This window comes from Talpa occidentalis, unplaced genomic scaffold, assembly GCF_014898055.3.
Source record: "Talpa occidentalis isolate TD23 unplaced genomic scaffold, MPIMG_talOcc4v2.1 talOcc4.12, whole genome shotgun sequence".
In the NCBI taxonomy this organism is placed as follows: Eukaryota; Metazoa; Chordata; class Mammalia; order Eulipotyphla; family Talpidae; genus Talpa; species Talpa occidentalis.
The window spans coordinates 47,483,383-47,511,337 of record NW_023601212.1 but is presented as its reverse complement, the minus strand read 5'-3'; the positions used below and the strand labels follow the sequence as shown (position 1 = coordinate 47,511,337).

The following is a 27,955-nucleotide window of genomic DNA, read 5'->3' as shown; positions in this document are numbered from 1 at the left end:
AGAGGATTCACCAGAGACAGAGTGAGGAACAGAACAGGCAGATTGACCATAGTACACTGCTGAGGGGAGCAGCAGGCGAGTCAGGAGAGGTCTGCTGCGCCATGTGGGTTACTCCCTGGCCGGCTAGGGATCGAACTCGTGCAGCAGAAGTTGCTGATAGCTTCCTAGGTTGCGTCTTAACCCCTTGCACCACCAGGGAGGCCCCTCTTTTTTTTTTTTAAAGGTTTATTTTTTATACAATAGCTGGGGTACAGGCCAGAGGCGTGGGAGGGTGAGAGGATTCACCAGAGACAGAGTGGGGAGCAGAACAGGCGGACAGACCAAAAGCACTGCTGAGGGGAGCAGTGGGCACAACAGGAGAGGTCTGCTGTGCTATGTGGAAATCTCCCTGGCCAGCCGGGAATTGAACCCGCGCTGCAGAGGCTGCAGACAGCTTCACAGCGCTACGCTGCGCCACCAGGGAGGCCCCCCACTGATATCTTAAGCAGCATAGACATTGTGATTTCTCATAAAAAGGGGTCTGGGATGTCAGAATTTCCATTATAGGACTGGGAGCCCCTGACTTTGAGGCTCTGGGAAGTGGCATCTTTGCACCTCTCTTAACTTGCTCCTCATGGCCACAAGATGGCTGCAGCTGCTCCTGGTATTGTGTCCATATAGGAAGCATTAAGGGGAGGAGAGGGAAAGAGAGGGGAGAGGGCAAAAAGTTCTCTTCCTTGTCCAGAAACCCCCACCCCAGACTTAGCTTGCTGACCAAAGCTTGGAAAAGCTTGGAAAAGCTTTGGTGCCCAGATCACAAACAGCCCCAGAAAAGGCATTGCCAAGAAAGGTTCGGCCAAATCCTAAATTAACCCCCAAGGCCAGGCACATTGCTGCTGGCACCAAATCAGGGTTCTGTGGGTAAGGAGGGAGAGATGGCCACCGGGTGGCAACTGGCACCATCACCCACAGAACTAGTCTGGGATCTTGTCATGAGTGGGAACACAGCTTCATGGCCCTCCTGCCCTGGGTGCAGATGGTACCTAGGGACGCTGGGTTGGACAAGGCTCTGCTCCCACCTTGCTACCTCAGAGCCCCTCACTTGTGCAACAAACATTTGAATTGCACCTCTGAGACACATGGCCAGGTGCCCCTAATAAAACCACACCATGAAAAGAGAATCTCAGGGCTTATGAGAACAGAGCCAAGTTCTCAAGGCTCAGCCAGGGGCGGGTGTCCAAGCTGGCCAGGTCTGGGGCAGATTCCCACCACACATGGCTCCCTAGAGGCCCCTTTGGCTCATTGGGAAGCCCCAGAAGTCACACTTGGCCTCCTTCTCACAGGCCTGTATCCCACCATCCCTGGAGAAAGAGTTTTCCCACAGCCCAAGCCCAGGTGCAGAGGGAGGCTCCTGCCGGGACATCTGGAAGCAGGAGGGCTTTCCTCATGCTCAGGCCCACGCTGGGGACGGCCACTGAGGCTACAGGCGAGGGGAGGTGATATGGTGCAGGCTCCAGACCTCCATTAGTGCCATGCGGTGGGCCGGGCTAGTCAGGAGTGCACATGCTCGTGCATGAGCGCATGCGCAAGGCTGTGAGTGAGCAGATGAGAACCCGTGTGTTCAGGCAAGTTAGTGTGACCATGTGACTGTGTGCCGCAATGCATGAGTGCAGGTGTGTGCGTGCATGAGTTTGTGTTTGTGTGCACACGCGTGTTCTGCCTTTCTCTGAAGGACACAAACATCACAAAGATCCAAGCCAGTTTCTGCTAAATTAAAAACAGCTTTTTCGTGTTTAAAGTTTACAACATGAAAAATAATTTTCCTTTCTTGGGGGGGATACTGAAGAACAGGGAGGGTGGGGGCCCTGAGAACATTCCATGCACCAGCCCAGACGGTTATGCACAATCACCCGAGTTAGATACCGCATCCCCCGCCCCACCAGCACCCCTGCCAGCTCACTGGGGACAAGATGTTCTGAGGTGTGAGTTGATGGGGACTAGCAGCTGGCAAAGACTTCTCACTGCCCCCCTTGAAGGGGCCATGCCTCCAGAAGGGAAGGGTTCTCAGGAGGAGCTCAGGTTGGGGGGGAGGGGTGGAAATGTTTTGGTAATTCCCTGAAGGCTGTTGCTTTTGATTCAATGCCCCTAGAAGTGTGGCTCCTTCCTGGGTCCCAACCAAATTACAATTTCAGAAATTGTATTCCCATACCCGGTCTCACCCTGGGGCCTCATGGCCACTGCACAGGGGCATTAGGCCCATGAGTACATTCTGAAGGTAATCCCAGAAGCCACCCCTCAGAAGATCATGAGAGCAGGGGCTGTTTTCGAGCCCTTATACCTCCTATAGAAGGGCCTGGCTTCATGCTTCTTTAGAAATTGTCCTGTCTCCACCATTGCACCCTGGGAGCTGACTAGATGGAAACAAAACTGGTAGTGCTGGGGGCTGCCTGATGGCAGGAGGCCCCAGTCCATGGAGTGACCTAGAAAGGGTCTCCCTGAAGCCTCCAGGCAACCTGTGAAAGTCCTGACCACAATGCCTGCTGCCCCCACACTTTTGAACAAGAACCTCCCCCTTTCCAGCAACTCTCCAATGCTAGAAAAGGGCAAGGGGGAAGAAGAGCCCCCAAACACAGGAGACACAATGACTCTGTGACCCATCAGGCCCCATAGCTTAGCGCTGAGTCCACTGCACCTTTTCACCATAACATTTTATTTTTCATTTTTATTCAATAAAAGGGAAATCTTAGGAGACGAAGTCTGCTGAGGTGTGAGGTTAATTCTTTACACCTTGAGGAGGTCACAGAGGCACAACATCCATCTTCCATTAGCAGCAAAGGAGCCTCTTTAAGTTGCCCCGAGGGTACAAGTTCCATTTATAAGACAGCAGTGCTGGCCTCTTAAAAAAAAAGCAAAACAGAACCTAAAAAAAAACACTTATTAGAGGATTAGACACCATAACATATGTGGCCAGAGATGCCGCAAAGTCCTCAGATGGAATGAAGGGGGCAGGGGCTCCAAGACATCAGCCTGAAAGCAGGCGAGTAGGCGGGGCACAGAGATGCAGGGGAGATAAATAAACATGACATGGTTCCACAAGTCCAGGCGACCCTCCAACCAGGGATGAAGTCTAGGTTTTGGGTAAGGCTCCCTGTGATACCCAGACCCCAATGGAAGGCCCAGGCTTGCAAGGCCCATTCCAAGAGCTGGCTGTGTTCTCTGGAGAGCTAAGGAGCAGCCCCCTGACAATGTGTGACAGAGGACAGCAGTCAGATGGGATTGAACCCTCCTCTGGACCCCATTTGGCAGCTCGGCTCACGAGGGAAGCAGGCCAGGGCCCTTGGCATTAATCAAAACTGGTGTTTCCAGGCAACTCTCCTGTTCCTAGAGATCCACAGGTGGCGGAGGTTTGGGGTGCATTTATTTTAGAATCCACACACACAAGAAACTAAGGAGGGAGCGAGTGGCACATAATGGATTTGGGCATTAGGTTAATGAACTTGCGTCTTAAAATATGAGACCATGGGCTGGGGGAGGGGAGAAGAGCAAGACAAAGCCACATACAACATCTCAAAGGGGACCCAGATTCCTTCTTGCAAGCAAGAGCATGAGGCAGGTGAGGATACCGTCTTGGGCATGTTTGCTGCCCCCTCTGCATCTGCTTTGAGAAGGAAGAAGGGAGGGACCCCTGGAGGCCTGCCCAGGGCAGGTTCCACGGCTCTTAGCCAGGATGTGCTGCTACCTAGCCTCTTGGGAGACAATGTGGCCAGCAGGGGTCCCAGGAGCTACCTGTGGGTTCCAGCCCGGGGCAGCAGCACAGGGGCACAGGCAATGCCTGCGAAGGACTCGGGGAAGTGCAGGTCACGCTCCCACTCGTCCGTCTCAGTGTTGTACACCTGCACAATGCCTGTCACGTTGTTGAGTCGCCAATTATAGCCACCCACAATGTAAATCTTCTGGTCCAGCAGGCAACAGCCAGCCTCCGACTGGCCAGCCCTCATGGGGCTCACACTTGTCCACTGGTCTGTCTCGGGTACATAGTACTCCACGGCCAGCACGTCAAAGCAGCGGTCTACGTGGTCCATGCGGCCACCCAGGGCATAGATGCGGCCACCTGCTCCCACCATGGCATGCAGCACACGGGGCTCACTCATGGGCGCCTTGAACTCCCACTGATCGGCTGTTGGGTCATAGCAGTGCAAAGCCTTCTTGTCCTCCACTGAGATACCGTAGCCACCTGAGATGTAGAGACGGCCCCCCGCTGCAGCACCCGCATGGCCCCAGGTGCGGCGCTTCAGCGAGCATGCATAGCCCCACTCATTGCGCCTTGGGCAGTAGCGCTCCACTGAGGCCAGGCTACCTGCCCGGTTGCGGCCACCCGTGGCATACACCATGCCACACAGCACATTCAGTTGGAACTGGATGCGGCTCTCCTGCATAGCCTGCAGGCGCAGCCAGCGGTTCAGATGTGGGTCATAGCGATAGCAGGCATCCACTGCACCCTCACCACTGCGATACTGCAGATGCTGGCCACCTGCCACATACACAAAGTTGTCTAGCACGGCCACACACGTGTGGCTGCAGCCCACCTCCATCTCGGTGAGTTCTCGGAAGTGGCGAGCACCTGGCTCAGACAGCTGGTACACCTTGCTGCTGACAGAGCGGTCACTATCGGTGTAGGGTGTGCCTCCAAAAGCCACCAGCGAGGGGATGTCTGAGCGCACAGCTGTGCGTGGTGACTGCATCTCGTGCTGCCGGAAGGGCAGCACCTGGTAGTTGAAAGCCTCCAGCAAGTACTGGCGGCACAGCACGTCTTCCACCATGATGTCCAGCGTCTGCACACTGTCTACTAGCTCTGACGACTGCATCAGTGGGAAGCGAATATGGCACAGCACATGGCTGGCGCGTGGCCGCCGGGCTGGATCATGCTGCAGCCAGCGCACAGCAGCACGGAACAGGTCAATCTCAGCACAGCTCTGTAGCCGGTTGCTCTGCAGGTAGAAGACCAGGCGCTCCAGCGGCAGGTGTAGGAAGTCCTCCTCAGCAGCAATCTGCAGGAAGTGCCGGAAGGTGAAAGCATCCACAGACTCCTTGAGTGAGGTCAGGCTGAAGGTGGTAGCCATGTGGCCAATATGGAGGCAGGTCTCCACGCTCATAGCAGCCTTGAGGAACTCCTCACACAGCTCCACCACAGGTAGGGTCTGCAGGAACACAGCAGCACCCAGCACATCCTGAACGCAATCCAGGTCCAGTGTCACCTCAGCACTGTAGGCAAAGTCAATGATGTGCCGCAGGCCACGTGCCGACACACCCTTCAGCTCAATGATACTCTGGTTTGCCTCCCTCATGCCGCCAGTAAACATGGCCCTAAAGGTGGGGAGCACAGTGTGAAGTGGGGTAGATGAGGGCTAGATGCTCGGTTAAGACACACAAAAGAGAATAGATTGTCATACAATTTCCTACAGATAGTACCTCCCTCCACAGTTTCGTCTAAAGGGTGTGCAACCCAAGACGGCTGGCTAGATGGCAGGGACTCAGGCAGCTCATGGTGGGACACTGACAGTAGCTAATCTCCAGTCACACCATGACACAGCAAGCTCAGAGATAAGGCTGGGACCCCGAGGGCACCATATATTGCAGCCCATAGTTGAGCCCCTCACTGGTTCGTTCCCCTGGGCAAGTGGCTACACCTTCCCCTCCAGAGTCTTAGCCACTGTCACACGGGGATGGGAAGGGGGTGGGCCCCCAGATTGGAGCATCCATTCAGGGGCTGCACTGGGATGATTGCTGTCTCTAGAAAAAGGCCCAAGAGGTCAAGGAACCCCCTAAGAATGGCCCGACGAAGGCCCAGCCCACTGTGAGACATTTGTGAGTGGCCTCAGTTCTGCCAGCTGTGCTCTCTCCTGCTCTGGAAAGATCACTAATGTGAGGAAGGTTCCCCAAAGGGAAACGGGGAGGGAACCACAGCATAGCTGCTCAGAGTCCATGGGAGAGTCTAGAGGATGGTATGAGAAGGCTGCTCAACAGTGAGCTGTGTTTCATCATTAATTGTGACCTTAGTGCCTGTCTCTGATGCTATCCCAGGGAAGGGTCCATGCCTGATCCATCCCCACAAGATGCCTGTCTCAAAGTTACACATACAGTGTGGGTCGGGCTCAGCTGCAGCAGGGACAGCTAAGTCTGCCCTTGCTATGGTACCTCCAAGAACAATGCTCCCCCAGCCCCTGCCCCACTCGTCCCCAAGAGCCCCATCAGCCATTGAAGCCACAGTCACACAGAAGGAGTGTTGCCTTTTAAGGCCTCAAGGCTGCAGTGCAGTGCCAACACAAAGGAGCCTTTAAAGGGCATTTCTAGCTGGGCCAACTGCTCGTCCCCAAATCCAGAACAAAAATAGAAGCGGCGCCCCAGTTGGATTGCCTGCTCTGGCTCCCCGGAATGGCCTCGCTTAGCTGGGGGGTGGGGGGGACATCTGGAGGTACACCAGGCAAAGCACGCTGGCCTTGACACACATCTGGCTGGGCTGGAATTCACAAGGGGGATGGGTGGGGGATAGAGAACCACCCCAAGTTAGCCAAACTCTCCCTGGCAGGGTCACTGCCTGGTAGGAGGAAGCTCACCAGCTAGTCCTGGGCCCAAGACAGCCTCCAGCTGGTGAGGAGGATGGCCCCCAGCTCACTCCCTAGGGCCCTCTGTCCCCAGCCCAGCTCAGCACAAGGCAGGCTGCTTGTTAGCAGACAGACCAAACACCGGCAAGGCCTCGCTGTCACATGGGGCCTGGGATTGCACAGGACACCACAGGGTCACTGTTCAGAGTCCTTCCTAATCCTTGGCCGGAGTGTGGGCACCATGAGAGCAGAACTTGGATCCCTGAGGCTTGGGACAGTGCCTGACATACACAGGTGTCATTAAAGACAGGATGAAAACCTGGGGGGACTCTGCCATCCTCTCAGGGGTCCCACAGTACATTCAACTTGCTTACATAAATTCTGAATAACTTACAACCTGAAAAACTTAGAAAAACCCAGGCATAGGCACACAGATGGACATTTGGTTCTCTAACCCTAAAGAATGGCCTACCTAGCACCAGTGTTCAGGGATGTCCTGGCTGGCAGGCAGGCACTGACTCATTCCCTTTGAGAATGAGCTCTCCAACCCCCCCATGGGCTTTCCAGCCCCATACCCAGAGCTCGCTCACCTGAAATAGTCACTGCAGGCTGCCAGGACCACCTTGTGTGCATGGAAGGTCTCTCTATTGATGGTGAGCGCAACATCCAAGAGCTGGCCCTGGGCACGGAGGGCAGCAAGGCCCTGCAGGAGGCTGGTGCTGTGGCCAGGTGCGGAGAAGGTACATTTGAGGGCCCCATTCTTGTCGGCTGTGCTGTGGACACAGAGGCGGGGTTGTGGCTGAGCCTTGGGGCCACCTGGTGTCTGCCCAGGGACACAGGCAGGCTCATCCAGGCTCTGGAGCTGCCTCAGGCACACACAAAATTGCCAAAATCTGCCCCAAAGAAGCAGACACAAGACTCAGGTTCCAATCCTACCTCACATGTGCTTGTTGACCAAGCTTCGCAATGGATGCCACCTCCATTTGCCTCCTATAAAATGGGTGGGGATTTACCTTGGAATTGAATAGGCTCCAATGTCCCTTTTTCCCCTTTTTTATTGAGATGAGGTTTACATAATATCAAATTCACCATTTTAAATTGGACAATTCAGTGGCATTTAGTACATTCATAATGTAGTACAACCATTGCCTATATCAAGTTTCAGAGCCCTTCATCACCCCAAAAGGAGACCCACAAGCAGTCACTCCCTCTGCACCCTAAACCACCAATCTGTTGTCTGGATTTGCCTGTTCTGGGCATTTCATATAAATGGAGCACAAACCATGTGCATTTTGTGTCTGGCTTCTCTCACTCAGCATGATGCCTTCAGGGTTCTTTCACCCTGAATCAGTATAGTATGAATCAGTGCTACATTCCTTTTTATGGATGAGTAATATTCCATTGTGTGGCCAAATCATCATTTCTTTATCTATTTACCCATCTTTGGATATTTGGGTGCTTTCACCCCTTTAAAGACTTTATTTTTTTATTATTTTTCACTCTAAAATGGCATGTGCCTCCTGAGTGTTCACTTTGAGGTTCAGGACTCTCCATGTCACATTCCCCCAAGTCCCAGTAAACCACCCCAGAGTTCATCTCTCTTCTCTCCCCTGCAGAAAGAGTGGGATTAGGGGCCAGCACAGAACCCTCGTGTGGTACAGAAGAGGGACTCAGTGACCTGCAACCTCCCAGCCGCACTCCCCCAGGAATAGGGCGCCATAAAATCCTCTCACTGGGAGGGGAAGAGGCAGTCTTTAAGGCCTTGCTGCTCCAATATCTGCCCATCTGTGCCCATCTGTGTCCACCCTGGAGAGGAAGACAACCTCACTACCAAAAAGCACCAGGCTGTTTTCAGAGAATCTGGCTCTACCTGTGCTCATCGGTTGTCTAGTCTAGGAAAAAGGCCCATCAGTGCAGAGATAGAGAAATGCTGAGCAGCTTGTTCACGGGCCTAGAGTTATAAGGGGACACAGCAGGATTTGAACCTGGGCTTGGACATGGCAGGCTGGACCCTCTCATTCCATCATCTTCCCAGAGGCCATGGAAGGGGAGGGCAGAGCAAACTGTGATGAAGCCACAAAACCAAGACTCTCTTCCCTAAGAAGATGGATTCACTAGGGATGCAGCTTCAGTGAGATGCAAGTGAGGCAGAAACTCCTGCATCACAAAATGGAGAGTTGGGAGGAAAAGGTCATTTTAGAATAAAAAAAAAAAATTAAAGATGAGGGTGAAATCAATCATTACATATAAAGAATAGGGCCTCCCTGGTGGCCTAGGGGTTAAGTCTCAGCACTATCACCATGATGGCCTGAGCTAGATCCCCACCCAGGGAGCTAACCCACATATGGAGCAGCAGACCTCTCCTGTCTCACCCATTGCTCCCCTCAGCAGTGTATTTCATTTTCCTGGGGTGTAGGCCAGAGGTGCAAGGGTGAGAGGATTTACCAGAGACGAAGTGGGGAGCAGAACAGGCAGATCTACTGAAATACACTGCGGAGGGGAACAGCAGGTGAAAACTAGATAGAGGTGATGATTGCATGAATTTGTGAAAGCGCTAAATGCCACTGAATTGTTTTAAAATGGGTAACAGAAAAAAAAAATGGTTAACAGGCCTCCCTGGTGGTGCAAGGGGTTAAGTACAGCACTGTGAAGCTATCTGCAGCCTCTGCAGCATGAGTTTGCTACCCGGCCAGCCAGAGAGCTATCCACATGGCACAGCAGACCTCTCCTGTCTTGCCCGCTGCTCCCCTCAGCAGTGTATTTCAGTCTGTCTGCCTGTTCTGTTCTCCACTCTGTCTCAGGTGAATCCTCTCATCCCCCTGCACCTCTGGCCTATACTCCAGTTCTTGTATGCATAAATAAATAAATCTTTAAAAAAATAATAAAATGGTTAACTACGTATTAGGTGACTTTCACCTCAATAGAAAAAACAAAAAAGCCCAACATGACCACAGTAACCCTACAGCACATATGGTTGGCCCCCGCTGCCCCCATTTGCCCCTCAGAACACCCCCTCAACCCCACTCACTCCCTGTCTGTCTCATTTGGGAAATCTTCTATAGATATACCAATACCAATGAATGAATAGTTTAGGAGGCTTTCCCATGTTAATTCACCCTCCAAACATGATAAGAGGAGACAATGCTTTCAGCCCCAGAGCCCAGACTATGGGGGTCAGAAACTCTCAGGACTCTCCCATCCTAGAGCTATATCGCCCCCAAAGCATTCTACCCTCTCCCCAGGGCCTCCAGCTCTCTGGAACTTGCTTTGCCATTCCTGGGACCAATGCCTGCCCACAAATGAGAGCCAGGAATGTGGGCACTGGGCTTTCCAAGAAAGCAAGTGGAGATAGAAGTCTCCTCGGCCCCTTGCCCACAGCTCCCAAAACACAACCAGGGTAAAAGTGCTGCCTGAAGGACAGGGTACACAGTCAGCGCTCAGTCGACATTGACATCAGGCAGGGGCACACGGATGGTGCTTAAACAATACTGATATCACATGTAGGGCACATCGTTATTGCTTAATTAATGTAGCTGCTGACACCTGGAGATCCCTGACCACACAGGCTGCCAATCAAGCAGCCCTCAGGAAAGTATCAGGAATAGGGGCAAGCCAGGCAGTGGGTAAGGAGCTCAGGGTCCTGAAGATGTGGGGACGCACATGGGAGAGCCTGATGGGAGGGGCGCAGGACCCAGAAGAGAAGGGGCAACATGAGACAGGGTGGTGAGAGGAACAGGGGACATGCTGGGGAATGCACCAGGTGGGGGCAACACAGGACCTGGTGGAGGAACCAGGGCAGGGGACACGCAGCAGGAAGCACACAGCCAGCACTAGTGACCAGTGGGAAACCTTCCCTACAGGAGCAGGAGCATGGGGTCCATCTGAGCGGGTGGTACTGAGGTACCTGGGACCAGGGTACACAGCCCTCTTGAGTCATGGGAGGGAAGGAAAGGGACAGGGGGATGGGGGGGGCGGGGGAAAAGGCCTGATCTGCTCGCCTCTCCCTGGCAACTGCTGCAAGCACCACTTCCCAAGAAGAAAATAGCCTCAGTTTTCAGACCCTCAGGCCTCCAAGTGCCCCACCCTCGGGTCAGAGGCCGCCCTGCCAGGACATCAGAGGTAAGGCTCACAATATCCTCTCACCCACACCCTCCAATAGGTTTCCAACCACCCAAGCCAGACCCTGTCCTGCACCAGCCTCCACAGATCTTAAGGGAGTCAGTACCCCCCCAGTCCTACCTTTCTGGCTTTCCCAGCCCCTGGCCCCTGTCCTATGGGCTGAGGTGGAGGAGGGAGGCGCGATGTGAAGGAGAAGGAATGGCCTGTCCTTGCAGGCACAAGGGCTAGATGTGGTCAAACTATCTAGGATCAGGCTGGGGTGGGGGTTGGGGCGAGGGAGGGAGTAGGGAGGTAGGAACAGGAAGCAGAAAGGGTCAGAGGCCAGAAAGAGGGGTGTCCCCACATCTCCCAGCTCTGCCACACCCAAAGGGAAACAGTGACATCCAGATTACCTCAGGGCAGAAAGCTTGGCTGTGCCTAGGATACCAGACCTGCCCTTGGGAAGCCAAAATCTCCCTGTAAGCCAGGCTCCCATACCGCAAGAGAGGCCCCCCCCCCCACCTCTGTGCAGCACAGCTGGTGGGGATCAGAAAAAGCTGGTGGGAGTCTCCCTCCCAGGGCCAAAGGCAGAGCATTGATGCAACATGAACTTCACTATGCCTGTGAATCACCAGGTATTGACAAAGACTAGTACTTGACTTGACAGGTCTGGGGCAGCCTGGGGATGGCCATGTGGCTCCCCAAGGACCCCTCCTCACCACAGTAGGGTGTGTGGATGCACCTGAAGGCACCTTCTTCATCAGGTTTTAGAGATGACCAAACTCAGACCCTCGCACTGAGCAGAGGGTCTGGGAGTCTGACAGGGGCCCAAAGGCTGGGCAAGACCTGTTCCTCCAGGAAGTCGTTAAGGATACATCATAGCCCCCACCTCAATGGTTCCAGTACATGGGCAGAGGGCAGGTTTTCTATCCTTGCCCCACCTTCACCAGCTATGTGACTCAGGCACCTTCCCTGGTGTCTGGATCATTTTCTCAGCTGCCAAGTGGGGCAGGCAGAAGCACAGATGTAAGAGGGTTGCCATGAGGATTGCCCATCACCTCTTGGAACATTGGGGACCAGACCACCTAATTGCCTAGCTTCCCTTCAGGCTGGGGAAGCAACAAGGCTGACAGGGTTGGGGGTGGAGGAGCTCCATCCCATCCCACCTATACAAACCTATCAGTCAAAAGGGTCAAGAGTTTGGGAACATGTGGGCCTCCCAGGTGGCGCAGCCGGCTGAGCGCAGCACTGTGAAGCTGTCCACAGCCTCTGCAGCATGGGTTTGATTCCCGGCCGGCCAGGGAGATACCCACATGACGTGGCAGACCTCTCCTGTCTCGCCTACTGCTCCCCTCGGCAGTGCTTTTGGTCCATCTGCCTGTTCTGCTCCCAGCTCTTTCTCTGGTGAATCTTCTCACCCTCCCGCACCTCTGGCCTGTACCCCAGTTCTTGTATAAATATTTTTTTTAATTATAAAAAAAAAAAAAAGAGCTTGGGAACATGAAGCAGAGCTGAATACACCTGACTGGCCTATCCATGATACCTCCTCTCATAGACTATGTCACAAACCTGTCAGGATGTGCCATTTTGCTTTCAGTTGGCCTCATTTTTCAATCAGAAGTTCCTCAGAGATTTCAGGGCAAGAGGGAGCAAGAGGGAGAACTTCTTGCGTTTCCTCTATCCCCTGGAAACTAGCATTGTCACCAGAAGAAAGATTTCACACGAGGGCAACATCATCCTGGGGTTACTCAAACCCTGGGCATGTACTTTCTGTGGTCTTCCACATATAAAGAGCACCAAGGAATCAGCAACCTCAGAAAGATACACAAACTATGTGGGCTGATAGGTCACAGGAAAGCAAGCACAGCTAGATAGGGAAGACTGAGTCAGTCTCACTCACAACAAGGAAAGAACACTCATTGAGGTAATAGCTTCACCCCTCAAGAGGGCAAAGTCATCAGGGTATCTAACAGCAGATGCTCATGTCCATTGCCAGCCATAGTATGAACTGTGACCAGTCCAGAAAGGAATTTTGGTAGATCTAGCAAATCCATCTTGACCCAGCAAGTCTACTTCTGGGACTTATCTGAAGTATACTCATGTGCACAGTGAGAGATGGGTGAGGATATTCACCAAATACCATTTCTGGAGTAGAAAATGTGAAACAAGTTAAACACTTCAGGTGGTACAAAGAATTATGGTGTCTCCCCACAAAGGGCTGCCCTGCAGCTGAGTGAGTTGTGCACACTCACATGCTCCTATGCAGGACAACAACATCCCAGGGCCTCCCAGGAGAAAAGCAGTCGCTTTCTGCGATAGTCTCACCCCCTTCAAGCCTTCCTCTTTCTGTCCCCCTAAGTCTCAGAGCACCCCACAAGGCTATTATTTCCTTCCTAATGTCTCACAGAGGGGGTCAATGTACCTGGAGTCCCCATCACGACCCCTCCCACCCTGCATACCTCACAGCCTCTGGGGAGCTCAGGGACAGCAGGAGGGAGCCAGCAAGCTTGGACAGAGAGGAAGGTTGAACGGAGGTGGGCAAGAGGGGGAGGAAGGGCTGGACCGCCTGGATGACTAAGAAAGGACCCATTACTCAGACCAGCCCAGACAGGGGGCGGCTGGCCCTACGAGGCCATGGGCCCCCAGGAAGGCGGCGGCAGCCCTGGGCTGGTCTGGTCCAGACGGCCACACGAGCCATGGTTACCCCCACTGACTCATCGGAGTTTGTGCGTCAGCAGCTGGGTCAGGGTGTCTCTAGGGGCTACTCACTGCTGCTCAGCTGCACCCTCAGTCTGGATCTGGCCTCTGGGGGGGCCCACATGTTTGGCCTGGGCTTAGGATGTTCAGGCCCACCTACACACTGACCCCCACAGCACTGTCATCAGGCACCCTGGTAAGACATGTGGACACCTCCGCTGCCTCCCTCCAGAGATGGGGTCTACTCAGGCCCCAGCCTGCTGGGGCTAATGGCCTGTGATACGAGGCAAAGTGAGTGCCCCTAGGTGAACTACCTGTGGCAGGATCCTCACAATCTCCTCAGGGTCCCCTGCCAGCCAACTGGCTTGCTCACTGCTAGCACCCCTTCCATGGGTCCTTCCCTCACCACACACTCCTTTGTGGACCACCAATACACCACAGACTGGAATTCTCACATTAGGGTCTGCTTTGGTGAGACATAGGTTTAAGGATGAAGCAGGATGGCCTGGTGAGGGCCACAAGAAGTGATTCTGGTAGTTGGAGGTGGGAGCTGCTGGGGGTCAAGCACTGGTGGGGTAAGGGATCCCTTTCCAGGTTCTACAGTTTCCCAAGCCTAAAAGAGAAATCAGAATCCAAAGCCCCGGAACAGTTCTCATTGGAATGTTTAAAAAAGGCAAGAACAAGAATTTCATGGAAACATTTCTGTGGGGTTTTGTAAAGTTCGTTCCCACCCCCACATGGAGCCCAGCTTGGGCCAGAACAGAGTCTGCCGATATTGCCCCTTTAACATACTGTTCTGACATGCAAATTCCCTCACTTCCCCTGAAAGTCTAAAGCACTTCCACTTTCAAAGCCAATTTTGGTTTTATTGTCCATGTGGCTCCATGGAGCACAATGAGCAGCACAGCTGGTTGGCTCACGCCCCGGGCAGACACCATACCAGGGAGCCCCAGCCACTCCACCCAGGGTCCCCACGCATCAGTGGGGATGATGCTGCACTGTGGTTAATAGAAGGGGACAGAGACCCAGAGAGCACTGAGACCCAGAAAAGGGAAGCACAGCTCCAGAGAGAGAAGACAGAAACCCAGAGAGAGGGGAGGAACAAAGAGAGGGAGTACAGGGGTGTATATGCAGGCACTGGAAGAGAGAGAAGAAAACCAAGCAGGACCTGAATCTCACATCCCCTGAGCTGGGTTTCTCCAGGGCATAGACAATTGAGTTGTTCATTTTTTCTTCAGGTCACCATGCTGATTGTTCTATATCTTCTGTAATAATTTGCAACAGGCCGCCTAGCAAAGAGGTCAGACTGCGTACCCTTGGGGGAATCAGTGTGTCTCCTCAGAGGGCAGTTGTCCAGGCTGCCAGGCAGGGATGAGCCTGTGTACTTCCCCCACCCACATGCCTCCTCCCAGAGCAGGAGCCTGTCCTGGGGGGCATCACCCACAAAGACCACTCCCCTCACCCCTGCCCAGAGCTATGGGAAGGCGCTCAGGCCTACTCACCTATCTCAACTCCTCCAGGCATCCCCTTGGGGCCTCCCCCAATGTGTGCAGGTAATATTCACTGGTCACAGGCAAGAAACAGGCAGAAACATCTGATTGACCTCCCCTAGGAGAAGGCAATGACATTGGACCTCCACAGCTCTCCACAGCTTCACTCTTCCAGGCAACTGGTGCCTCTCAAGTTAGGCCATGGCCTCCTTCCCAGGCTTTATGTCCTCCCCACAGGCTCTCACCCATGTTTCTGGAGGCCCAGGAGCTCTGGCCACTGTTGACAAGAGGACCTAATGGGGAGCACCCCCACCCCTACCCCAACTCTGCCATTTCTCAAGGCTCAAAAGGAAAGCATGGGCCTCCCCAGTGGCGCATCAGTTGGGAGCTGGGTTGCGAAGCTGCCCACAGCCTCTGCAGTGCCGGTTCGATCCCCAGCTGCTCCCCGGCTGCTCCCCGGCCACCGGAGGAGGGTCCCACATGGCGCGCAGACCTCTCCTGCCGCCCGCTGCTCCCCTCAGCAGTGTACTTCGGTGCTTCTGCCTGCTCTGCTCCCCGCTCTGGCTCTGGTGAATTCTCTCATCCACCCTGCGCTTCTGACTGTATCCAGTGCTTGTATAAATAAATCTTTAAATAAATAAATAAACCCTGCTAGCTTTAAAAAAAAAATGTATAAAATAGAAATATAGAAATGACTCAAGTAGAAGATGATAAATAAGATTTAGAAAAAATGAAGAAACTATGAGAACCATCAGATTCTATTAGGAAAGGAAACATAAGGATAATGAATATCCAGGAAGGTAAAGAGAGGGAGAGGGGAATAGAGGGATTAATAACTTATACTTCCCAAATCTGGGGAAAAAACTTAAAGTCTATGAAGCAAACAGAACACCTAACTATATCATTGCAAAAAGATCACACCAGGGCCTCCCTGGTGGCCTAGGGGTTAAGTCTCAACTATCACCACAATGGCCTAAGTTCAATCCTAAGCCAGAGACCCATGCATGGTGCAGCAGACCTCTCCTGCCGCCCGCTGCTCCCCTCAGCAGTGTACTTCGGTGCTTCTGCCTGCTCTGCTCCCCGCTCTGGCTCTGGTGAATTTTCTCACCCTCCCGTGCTTCTGGCTGTACCCAGTGCTTGTATAAATAAATAAGCAAATCTTAAAAAAAAAAAAGGAAAGCAGACCCAGACCCCATTCCTCCCCAGCAATTGTGTACACATGCCTCTCCCTGCCCCACTGAGAAAGAACACCCACTCCAGAAGGGCTACTGGTCCAGACAGTAAAGCCTGGAAAGGGGATACCATCATCAGCCCCATCTCACAGACAGGGTCATTGAGTCAGAGTGAGTTAGGCACCTGCCCAAGCCTGCACAGCACAGAAGAGGTCTAGCTGGTGTCGACCTCTCGTAGTCCCAGGAGGATGGGCCCCTGATCACTCTGTGATGCAGATGGGGAAATGGAGGCAGGGAGAGCTGAGACCATCTGCCAGGAATACAAAGAGGGAGGATGTGGTGGTTATCAGAAGAAGATGGGACAGAGCCCTTCAGTGCTACCCACGGCAAGGGTGTGGGCTATCCCACTAACCCTCCCACTACCATCTAGGGACAAGACCCCACTCTGTCAGGTTATGGTGGGAGAGGGCCATCATCAGTTCCCCAAATCTCTCTGAACCTACCAACCCAGACCTATTTGTCATCCTTGCTCATCACTCTATCTGGATACTATCTATCTATCTCCACTCTGTCTCTCCAGGCTAAAATGGGAGCCCTAACAGGGCAGGGTAAGTTCTGTCTTCTGCTATGTCATAGAAATCAGCATTGTGTCTGGCACGTGCTCAGACTGCACTCATGTGTGTTAACTGGATGGCTGGCTGGATAGATGGCAGATGGGTGGATTAGTAGGTGGGCGAATGGCTGGGTGAGTGGGAGGGTGAATAGATGGGTGAGTGGGTACGTGGATGAATGGGTAGGTGTGTGGGTTTATGGATGGGTGAACGGGAAAGATGGGTGGGTGAATGGGGAGAATGTGTAAGTGGGTGGGTAGGTAAATGGATAGATGAATGAGGTGGCAGATCGATGGCTGCTAGGTGGCGGCACTGGTTGAAGTCCATCTTGTATCTCTACTCACTGTTCACCCCCTCCATGAGATGTCCTAGTCCAATCACGGCATGAGGGATGTTATTCATTGACAGGGATCAATAAGGACTGTCTGGGATGTCGGCCTCTGTACTTTGTTAATGTTGTTTCCATGTTAAAAGGCCGATTCTTATGCCCCCCTCCCACTTCATATGCTGCATTCCCGGTCCATGGACTATTTATTCTATGCTCCTCCACTACCCTCACCTCAAAGCCTTCTCCAAGCTTCCCTTGCCCTCAAAGTCCAAGTCGGGCCCCCACACCGCAGGCAGCAGTAGCAAACTAGTGGGCAGGTATCAGGGTGCGGCATCTCCTATTTTGTTACCTCCCACTGATGTAAGGCTGATCCCATCCCTCCGCATTATCCCCACTGTACTGGGCTTAAAGATCAGTCGCTTGAATGAACAAAACCCCCTTCACTCTAAAGATCAGGCAAGTAGGTGCATGACTGCACGGCCCCAAAGCACTGCTGGGAAACCCAGCTAGATTCCAGCACTGCCAAATTCCATCATCTCAAGGCCCAGCCTGGCTGCCTCCTCAAGAGGGAAGGTGTTGAGGCCCCAAAAGGGATGGGGCTCCCAAATGGCCCATGCTCATGCCCATGCCCAGAGGTGCTAGGCCAGACACAGGCAGATGCAGAAGTGGGGACCCACCTGGTTCAGGTCCTTTCCAAGCAGTAAAAATTCAGGCATCAGAGGGGGTCTGCTGTGAAAACCTTCATTGTAAAGAATATCAACATCCCTCCTCTCTTCTAATAAGGGCCCCCAGTTCCCCTCAGGGAACCCCCTATTCTCCATTCTACCCTAGTGGTAAGGGATCAGGAGACCCAACCTGGGCTGGAAAGGGATACTCATGACCCATTTAATCGAATCAAAGCCTTCTTTGGAACTTATGTTGGAGTAGAGACTCCTCTTCCTCCTGGGGTTGCTGGGATGGTAGGAGGCAAGGTGGGGTAATCTTCCCCAGTAAAGAGGAAAAGGCAGGGCTGAGAAATGGAGTCGGAGATTCCCAGGGAAAGCATCTGAGCCCTGAATCTCAATTGAACTTAAAACTGGAATTCTCTTAAACTATCTTCTGTAAACGATCCACTTTTATTTTTTAAGTGAAATTGAGTTTCTGGCTTTCAATACCGTGGAGGGGGGCGGATCTTCAATGTCAGAAGCCTCACGTATGGGAATCCTGTCCACTTCATTCCAGACAAGGGAAAACTCCACCATGGAGTGAAGACTTCAGCTGCTGCCTCCCTCTGAACTGCACAGGGCTTCCTACCCTGGGGATGGGGTGGGGACTCAAGAAAATCATGCCAGGTAATCTGCAGGCAGGTGGGCCACTGAGGGGGGCGGGGGGGGGGAGACAAGTGGACCATCTGAGGAGTAGTGGGTGGCACCAGTATTCAGTCTGAACCCAGCCTGCTTGTGGCCAGATGGCTCCCTGTGAAAGGTCAGCAAGCTACCCGCGCCCCCAACCCGCGAAAGTTCAGCTCTAAATGCTAAAATGCTGGCAGTGTGCCCGAGGCTGGGGCTGCAAGACTGCAGTTACCATCAGCCTCAGCAAGGAAAACACCGCCCATCATTTCTGCAAGTGACTCACGTGAAGCATAAACATTTGTGTGCTCCCAACCGCCCTGCCTTAGGGGCAGGCAGGCAAGATTACCCCTTTGCGTGACAGAGGGGAAGAGAGAGCAGAGACACCCTCCTGGGGTTGAGCAGACCTCTCAAAGGAAAGCACACCATACAGCTTGAACTACAGTCCTGGAAGTTTTCCAAGTGGGCAATGCCTATTTGGGGGCCCCCTTATGTGCCTATAGCCAACCTCTGAACCCCACCTTGGAGCATGCCCCCGTCTCTACTCCCATCATGGAAGAATCTGGGGAGGTCATGTCCATCTGCTCCAGCTTCCTTCAGCAGACTGCTTCCAATTCTAACATCCCCTTGAGGAGACAGCTCTCCGGATATCCAGCCCAGCCTACTCCTGCCCTATCCATCTTTGACCCCTGTGGGATTTCTCTGTGGTGGCGTCAGAAAACATCTTCAGCCTCCATCCTCAGAGACCCCCCCCCAAGGCCTTTAAAAGCACAAAGGCCCACCCCTCAAGATTTTCTCGGCAGCAATTCCGGAAGCTGCCTCCCTCACAGGAAAGGTCTTAGATTCCCCGAAGGTGCTGGTTACTTCCTCCCAAATCACAGTATTTTCAGTGTGAGGCGAGGTGGTGCACAAGGAGAGATCAGCTGCTCTGTCGCTCAGTGAGGGGTCTGAAATCAGGCTGGATGCTCACCAAAACCCAAAACCAGCTCTGCAGAGCAGGAATGTTAGGAAAAGGCTCTGTAGCCCTGGGGGACCCGTTCTGCAGGGGCGGGGGAGGAAGAAGGGGCTGGAGACTCGGGGTTAACAAGTGTTAAGAGAACTCGTCTGCACAGCTGTGGCGGCTACCACAGGAGGAGGGCGGGGCTGAACGGAGGAGATGCAGCGGCCGGCCCCCACTTCCCACAGCAGGCAGCTGGACAGAGAGCGGCTGTCCGTTCCCCTTCTCCACCACTGCGCTCAGATCTTGTCTGTTAGCTAAGCGAAGCCCACGAGAAATGGTACTGTTTGCTGGCTTCTCTCTAATGGGGCTGATTTACTGACAACATGTCATGTGTTTCTATTTCTACCCAGACCCTGCCGTTAAGTAATGGGAATAGGAGGGTGTGGGGCATTTGCTGAATGCTATCAGAGACCCCCCTGTGAAGGCCTGTCCTCAGGGAACACACATTCCAGGGGACACAGGTCTTTAAGCACACAGCGTACTCTAAGCACAGGACCAAGGAGGTGGTAGTGGGCAGTGGTAGACAGAATGGCACACCCCAAAATGGTAGCACTGGAGCCAGCACAGCACTAGATCAGGACACGCCAAGCTGAGGGGAGAGCAGGGCAAAGGCCGGGAAGGGTGCATGGAGGAGAGGTGGGCAGGATCTCACTGTGGGAGCTGGGGGCAGGGGGGCGTTGAGCACACGTTCTGCAAAGGGGAAAGCCCCCCAGCAGGTATCACACAGGGCAATGACATGTCCGATGTCTACCTTAAGAGAAGCCCACTGGTTGGAGTTGGGGAGCACCTGGGAAGGGAAGAGTGGATGACAGTTCGTGCCAGGAAGAAGGAGCTGGACCCAGAATGTGACTCAAAGGTAGAACTAACTAACATGACATGTCTACAGATGAAAGGAGGAGGGAGCAAAGAAGTATCTGGGGGCAGCATTATCAAGAAGCTCAGAGCAGATGAGTAGGAATGAAACTGGGGAGCCCTCCCATGGTGCCTATGGCTCTCAGGAGGAGGGGCACTCTGGGGAACAGGAACAGCAAGAGGGCTCTGGAATCTTCCAGGTAGGGTGTCTCACTCCACCCCCAGCCACTGAATGCTCACAGGCAGCACAGCCTCTCTGGCCAAATTTAGTCCCCATCTTCTAACATACTGGGCAGCCTCCTCCCACGCCCACTCCCAACACACACCTGATATGCCCTCCCCCAACACTCATTCTCAGTCCAAGATGGAAATCTGAGAGCACCCCCCCCCCCCCGCCCAGCAGGGCGGACACCACCATTAGTCAACATGTTGTACTAATTCAACCTGAAATCTTTCCCAAACCTGTGCCTGCCTCACCACCTCCACTGCCCCCATCTAGGTTAAGTCCTCTTGTCTCTCCGCAGAGGCATCCTTACAAAACTCAGATCTGATCAGGGTGACGCTAACCCAAACCCTGCCTGGTTCCTGGGTTCTCTTCCCACCTTCTCCAGCCCCTCTGAGGCTTTCTGAACCATCCCTAAGACCAAAGGAACGTGAGCACAAACCTCCAGACCTGGCCTCACTGAGGTCGCCATGCATGTTGACAGTCAAAATTCACTCCATCAAGAAGATGGGATGACACATGGCATGGGTCCCCCCAAGATGATGACAGGATAGCTAGCAGAGGTTGATAAAACCTTTCTACCCTGGTAACTGTGGCCAACAAGAAGGCCACCCCCTGGGGCCACAGCTACCAGTTGGAGGTAGGTCAGCTGTGAGACTACCATTGTGCACAACTCACGGTGAGGTATGAGTCTTCAGGGCAGCTCCCCTTCATAAGCCCACAGGGCCGTTCTGCAGAGTGAGGAAATGGAGTACCTTACCCCCCAGGAGCAGATCCCCAAACCCTGGTCCCCAGCACCCACACTTGTGCACCTCACCAGTTTGTCCCAGACTTAACTGCCCCCACCCCAGCACACTGCTGAGACCACAGAGATCACAGTCACCTGCCCCCTCATTGTGGCAGAAGCAGCTCAACTTGACATACTGCATTCTCCCCTGGCCCAGCAACTGTCCTCCTATTCATGGTCACCAGATAATGGTGCCACAATCCTCCCAACTGCTCTGGCCAATTGCCATGAACTGAATGTTTGTGTCTCCCCAAAATTCATATGCTGAAACCTAACCCCCAATGAGATGCATTAGAAGGTGGGGCTTTGAGGGGTGCTTAGGTCTTAAGGGTGGAGTCCCTGTGAGTGGGATTAGCGTCCTTATAATAGAAACTCCAGATTGTTCCCTCCCTTTTTCTGCTCTGTAAGGACACATAAGAAGATGTTTGTGAACCAGGAGACAGTGCCTCAACAGAAACCAGGCTCTGCTGGCACCTTGATCTTGGACTCTCAATGTCCGGAACTAAGAGAAGTAAATGTCTGTTTATGAGTCCCCAGTTGGTGGTATTTTGTTACAACGACCCAAACACACTGAGACATCAGCTTCTCTTTTTACCCACTTTCCACGTGGACTTGTCAGCAAGACCTACCAGAACCCTTGGCCCCCACCGCACAACAGATGAAACACTACAGCATCAGGCCCATAACACAATCTCCAAACACTCTGATGCACATTAGACGTGCAAGGTGCCAGCTGAGCACACCTAGCCACTCCACCCTACTTCTTCACCCTACTTCTCAGGTGAAGAGTCTAATACATGGAAGGTTGAAAACATGCCCAAGGTCGCAGAGACCTGTTCCTCAAAAGAGGCACCATAGACTCACATGCCTGATACCCCAAATTCCGGAGAGGAAGAGTTGAGTCCCCATCTCTGAAAGGCCAAATTCCTGCCTTTCCCTTCCCCCCTGAAAAGAGAACAAGGCCAAAGGAATCAAAAGGTCAACTTGCCCCCAAGTCTTTCAAGCAGGAGTTAGAGAATGGATACTTCCAGAGTTGTTGAACTGAGAAGAGACAATGTGGGCGTAGCCAAAGAGGGCCTGTTAGGAACGTTTAAACAAGCCAAGGCCACCAAGCAGGAAGGAGCAGATGCCTCAGCTGAACTATGCCAAACCGTTGAGTTATATCCTGACCCAAAACACCTGCAGCCAATGCACCCCCTCACCGGATACCCGTGCATCAGCCCCAGGAGCAGTGTGAGTCAGTGAGACTGGGTCTTGTCCAGATACCTTGAGGGAAGATGGGCTGAGCAGCAAGGGTGCCAAAGGCCCAACCTCTGAAGAGCCTCCATGGTGAGGTTCCTCAGGACATCCTCATCCAGGTACCTCATAGAGATGGAATTTTAGCTAGGGATATGAGACTTCCTAGAGAGCAGTACATCCCCTCATAACACCCCACGTGGCTGCAAACCTGTTCCCCAGAAGCCTGAACCCCAAGGTAGAGCTGAGAGAGGCCAGCTAGAGAACAAGTGTCTTTTGTGTGCATGAGTCAGAAGCTAGGACCACCCCCCAGTGCAGCCCCCAGTTGAGGCAGCCACACTCTGTCCACCCGGGAGGTTCGCCTCTGTCTTAATGACCATCTCTACTAGGCAACGGTTTTTGTTGATCCCTGGAGATAGGAAGGAAACAGAATAAGCTTTTCTCTTTCTTTTTTCCCCCTTGGTTGCAGAAAAGAAAAGTTGAAACAAACAAGTTATATAACACTGGGGGCGGTGGGGGGAGTACAATCCCTCCTGAGGACTTCTAGAGTTGTGGGACTGCTGGTAGGGCCAAGGGAAGACAGGAACCACCCCCACCCCTGGCCAAGTGACAGAACACTTCATGGGACAAAAAGGCAGACACAGGCGCTGCATGGCAGGCTGGAAAACCAGCCACACAAACAGGTTGGCCTCCCGCGGCCCTCAACAGTACCACAAGTCTCCCCAAGAAGGCAAGGACCCAACACAGTACAGTTCAAGGGACTTCCTACTTAGCAAACAGCAAACCGTAGAGAGAGTATTTGCACCCTTCTCTCGCCCCTTCCAATATTTCTAGAACACTCACCACCTCAGACCTGCCCATGATCCAGGCATCCAGACAGAAATGTGCTCCACCCTCAAGGCATGTCCACAAAGAAACACACCTGATAAGGTTGGGCATGATAGCGCAATCAATGACACACAACAGCCACACAACCCAGCAATTACACCCCAAGGAACTGAACAAAGATGTGCAAAGACTTGTACATGAGTGTTCAGAGCAGCACTGTTCACAATCACCAAACGGTGGAATAAGCCTAACTGTCCATCAGCTGGTGAACAGAAAGACAGAATGTGGCCTGTTCACTTAAGGAATATCAGTCAAAAAAGGTATGAAATTCCTATATGCACTACAACATGGATGAACATCAAAAATATACAGAGTGAAAGAAGGCTAACACAAAAGGTCACACAGCGTATGATTCTATTTACAAAACAGGTAAGCTTATGAAAACAAAGACAAATGGTTCCTAGGGGCAGAAGGGAGGGCAAGTGGTAAGTGACTGCTAATTGGGATAGGATCCTCATTTGGGGTGATAAAAACATTCTGGAGCTAAACAGAGGTGGTAGCTGCACATCTCTGTGAAATGTTCTAAATGCCACTGAATTGTACACATTTAACAGGTGAATTTTATGTTGTATGAATTTTACCTCAAAAGACAATCAATGGGGCCTCTCTTGGTGGCGCAAGGGGTTAAATTGCAGCACTATGAAGCTATCCGTAGCTACTGCAGCATGAGTTCAGTACCCGGCCAGGGAACCACCCACACATGGCGCAGCAGACCTGTCTCGCCTGCTGCTCCCCTCAGCAGTATATTTCAGTCAGTCCTCTTGTTCTGCTTCCCACTCTGTCTCTGGTGAATCCTCTCACTGCCCCCTCCCTCCCCCCACCACACACACCTCTGGCCTACACCCCTGCTCTTGTATGCATAAATAAATAATCTTAAAAAAAAATTTTTTTTTAATGACAATCAATGAGGTGATCAGAAAAAGTAGTCTGAGGGTTAGCTGAGTGGTCAGGCAGGCAACTCTAGAAGGTCATGATTTCAGATGGTGGCAGGATGAAGAAGAATGAAGCGCAGGCAGGTTGTATGCCAGGCCTGGCTGGTGATTGGATAAATGAAGAATGACAGTAAACAAAGACAGTTAAAAAGTTTTCTCCACCTCAAGAGGATCCTTGCAGGAGTTTATCTGCCACAAACTCCCTCCAAAACTTGATTCTCTTTCTGTGTGCTCTGTCCTATGATATTAGGGAATCCCACCGTCTCCCCACACAGCTAGAATACCAAAAGCATAATCCATTAAAAAAAAAGACAAATTGGACCACATCATCATAATAAACTTTTGCCTATGAAAGATAGCATTAAGGAAATAAAAAGACAAGGGCCTCCCCGGTGGCACAGCGGGTTGAGCGCAGCGCTGTGAAGCTGTCCACAGCCTCTGCAGTGCACGTTTGATTCCCGGCCAGCCAGGGAGAGTCCCACATGGCGTGGCAGAACTCTCCCGTTGCACCCGCTGCTCCCCTCAGCAGTGTATTTCGGTCATCTGCCTGTTCTGCTCCCCACTCTGTCTCTGGTGAATCATCTCACCCTTCTGTGCCTCTGGCCTGTACCCCAGGTCTTGTATAAAAATAAATAAATCTTTAAAAAAAAAAAAAAAAGGACAAGCAAGCAATAACTGGGAGAAATTATTTGTAAATCATATATCTGACAAAGGATTTGTGCCCAGAATATATACAGGACTCTTAAAACTCAATAATGAGAAGATAACCTAGGTTAAAAATGGGCAAAAAACAGAAAAAGGAAAAATACAAAAAAAAAAAATGGGCAAGATCTCAAGAAATTTTATCAAAGAAGTGAGCACACAATAAGCCAATGAGAAAAAATGTCCACTACAATTAGTTATGAGGGAAACGTAAATTAAAATATGGATAAGATACCAACATACACTTAAAATAGCTAAAACGGAAGACTGGCCATATCAAGCGTTAGCATGGTCAGGAGCTTCTATAATTCCCTTATCTTGCTGATAGGAATGAAAAAGGTGCAATCACTTTGGAAAACAATTTGGCAGGTTCTTAAAAAATTAAACCCCTGCTACTAAAGGACCTAGTCATTCCACTCCTACATAGTCATGAGTCACCTAAATAGGACACATTCTGAGAAATGCATCCTTGGGTGATTTCATTGTGCGAACATCAGAGTGCATAATTACACAAACCCAGTTGGTACAGCTTACTACATCCTAAGCTATATTGGAATTATAAGTGGTCCCTTGTTGACTGAAACATCTTTATGCAGTGCGTAACTGTGTTTATCCAAGATGATGAAAGTGTATACCCACAGGAAGACATGTATCCAGATGTTCACTGCAATTTTATTTGTAAAAGTCAAAAAGGAAATAACTCAAGTATCTATTCACCAGTAAGTGGATAAACAAACTGCATCCATACAAGAGAATACTACTATATGGTAAAAAAGAAAAAAGTCTGATACTCATGACAACATGAATATTCTAAGGGAAAAATGCCAGATATAAGAAGCCACATATTGTATGATTCCATTCATATAAAATTCCTAGAAAAGGCAAAACTATAGACAGGGTGACAAAAGATCAGGGTGTGCCTGGGAGTGGATACCGGGCAACTGCAAAAGGGATTAAGGGAGCTTTAGGGGGGTGACAGAAGCATGCTAAAAAACTGGGTTGTTGAAATAGGTGCAAACCCTAAAAATTTATCAAAATTCAATGAACCGCTCAGCTAAAATGAAAGCATTATATGGTATATTAATCATACCTCGTCCTTGCCCCAGCTTCCCCCAAAACAGGGCCCAAGGCAGGGATCTAAGGTTTGCTGTCCCTTCCTGTCTTTCATTTATGTGCCACCTCATGCCCTGTCAAGAAGCCCTACCCACTCTACTCCCTGAATGTCTTTGCAAATCCTCTAATCCTTCCTTGTTCCCCACTGCAGGCATCCAAAGCCCAACTCAGGCACCCAGGTCATTAGTCCTTCCCGCTGGCATCAGCCCAGGTCCCCGAAAGAGCACACAAGTACTGACTAACTTTATCAACTACTACATTGAAATTATCTGTGAAAGTAGCTCACCACCCAGGAAGAGCCTAAATTTCCTCCTTGGCAGGCAGGAGATAGTGGGGTTGTCCTGAGGGCTGGGATAAAAGTCTGCCCCATGCTGGCCTTGGGCAATGAAAATGGGAGACGGGCCTCCCGGTGGCGCAAGGGGTTAAGTCTCAGCACTATCAAGCTATCACCAGTCACTGCAGCATGAGTTCAATCCCCGGGCAGGGAGCTACCCACATGGCGCAGCAGACCTCTTCTGACTCACCCGCTGCTCCCCTCAGCAGTGTATTTTGGTCAATCTGCCTGTTCTGTTCCTCACTCTGTCTCTGGTGAGTTCTCTCACACCCCACACCTCTGGCCTATACCCCAGCCCTTGTATGCATAAATAAATAAATCTTTTTTAAAAACATATAATCCTTACTCTGGGGTTTAAATAACCAGTCTCAGGACTTGGCCAAAAGGAAAAGAGACTCCCTCTGATAAAAGAGGTTGAATTCTGCCACTTGGTCTGAGAGAAAACCTTTCTTGGAGTCTTTTAGCCTGAGAGAAGGGATTCAAACCCCACGGTGATGAGAGGGAAGAACCCTAAGGATGAGTCCTCCCAGTGTTTTCTTTAGAACATCAAAGAATTCTCACCATCCTCAGCCTCCCAAGACCCCCCATCTGAGGACCACCCCCCAGCTCCTCATGTTCCTCCCTGCCAGGGCCCCTGAGTTCCCCTCTCTCAAGTTCTCCGAGGCCCATTAGACCTCTTTCAGACACTCAGGGTCATCTGAGTCCTCTATCCCCAGCTTCCCACAGTCTTCATCTTAAGTCCCCTCAGCACACCTTCAGGACCACCTTTAGTCACCTCATGGTCCTTTCAGAATCCCCCAGGAAGTCTTGGGACTCAGCCCAACCAATCTCCCCCTCAGTACCCTCCTCAGAGACCCCAAGACAGCCTCAACAGACGACAGACTATCCATACCCCCTCTTTTGGCGTTCTCGCCCTCCCAAGCCACTTGGTACCTCCAGTTACCCTATGGTCCCATCATATTCAGAAGCCCCTGGGTTTCCCTTCAGACCTTCATGTTCCTTCAAGCCCCTCAGGCCGCAAGAACGACGAGTCCTGGTCCTGGAGGCCTCATCCCACTTACAGTCGCCTCCTCAATAGCTTTCGGTCCCCCAGTGCTCCATGGTTTGCGGTAAAGAACCTGTGGCTGGCCCAAGAGTCTCCCCAGTGCTTCGGGACCCCCAGGAGCCCCTGCAGGTCACCCCCACACAGGAGCAGGTGCAGGCCCACCCTGCCGACCGGGTCTCACCTGCTTGGGCGCTCGGGGCCCGGGCCCGCACCAAAGCCACCGCCACCAGCGGCACTGCCACCACCGGACTCCGCCATCTTTCCGCCGCGCCGCGCGTTGGAGTGACGGAGCCGCACGCGACCCGCCCCGGAGACGCAGAAGCGGGGATACGGGGCGGGGCCTACGACGAGTGGGCGGGGCGTGGGTGAGAGGTGGGGCCGGGCCTGAGGAGGAGGTGGAGCGGAGCCAGGCAGAGCAGGGTCCTGTTCTGTTGAGGGGAGAGAAGGGGCGGGGTCAGGACTGAGGCAGGGCAGGGTCTGAGGAGGGCCGAGACCGACCTATTTTGAGGGAAGAAGATAGGTGAGGCCTGGGGCAAGG

At 52.3% G+C, this 27,955-nt stretch overlaps 1 protein-coding gene across 2 annotated transcripts; it reads right to left on the bottom strand.

Annotated features, from left to right (window-relative positions):
* Positions 1–1,713: 1,713 nt before the first annotated feature.
* Positions 1,714–27,695, bottom strand: KLHL26 (kelch like family member 26). 2 transcript variants are annotated; one of them, XM_037506201.2, is made up of 4 exons: positions 27,599–27,695; positions 7,172–7,354; positions 3,766–5,343; positions 1,714–2,873 (listed from the first exon to the last, which is right to left on the bottom strand). In XM_037506201.2, exons 1-4 carry the CDS (start codon positions 27,673–27,675, stop codon positions 2,804–2,806), a joined length of 1,908 nt encoding a protein of 635 aa, XP_037362098.1. In that variant the 5' UTR covers positions 27,676–27,695; the 3' UTR covers positions 1,714–2,803. The 2 variants fall into 2 exon arrangements, with proteins under 2 accessions (XP_037362098.1, XP_037362099.1); XM_037506202.2 differs by having other exon boundaries at positions 2,833–5,343.
* Positions 27,696–27,955: the final 260 nt, after the last annotated feature.

Coding starts and splice junctions, on each gene's coding strand:
- KLHL26 (XM_037506201.2), bottom strand. CDS start 27,675: ATGGCGGAGTCCGGTGGTGGCAGTGCCGCTGGTGGCGGTGGCTTTGGT. Junction 5,344..7,171: donor GCCTGCAGTGACTATTTCAG/GTGAGCGAGCTC, acceptor CCCCACCTTTAG/GGCCATGTTTACTGGCGGCA. Junction 2,874..3,765: donor CCCCGGGCTGGAACCCACAG/GTAGCTCCTGGG, acceptor TTTTTTTAAGAG/GCCAGCACTGCTGTCTTATA.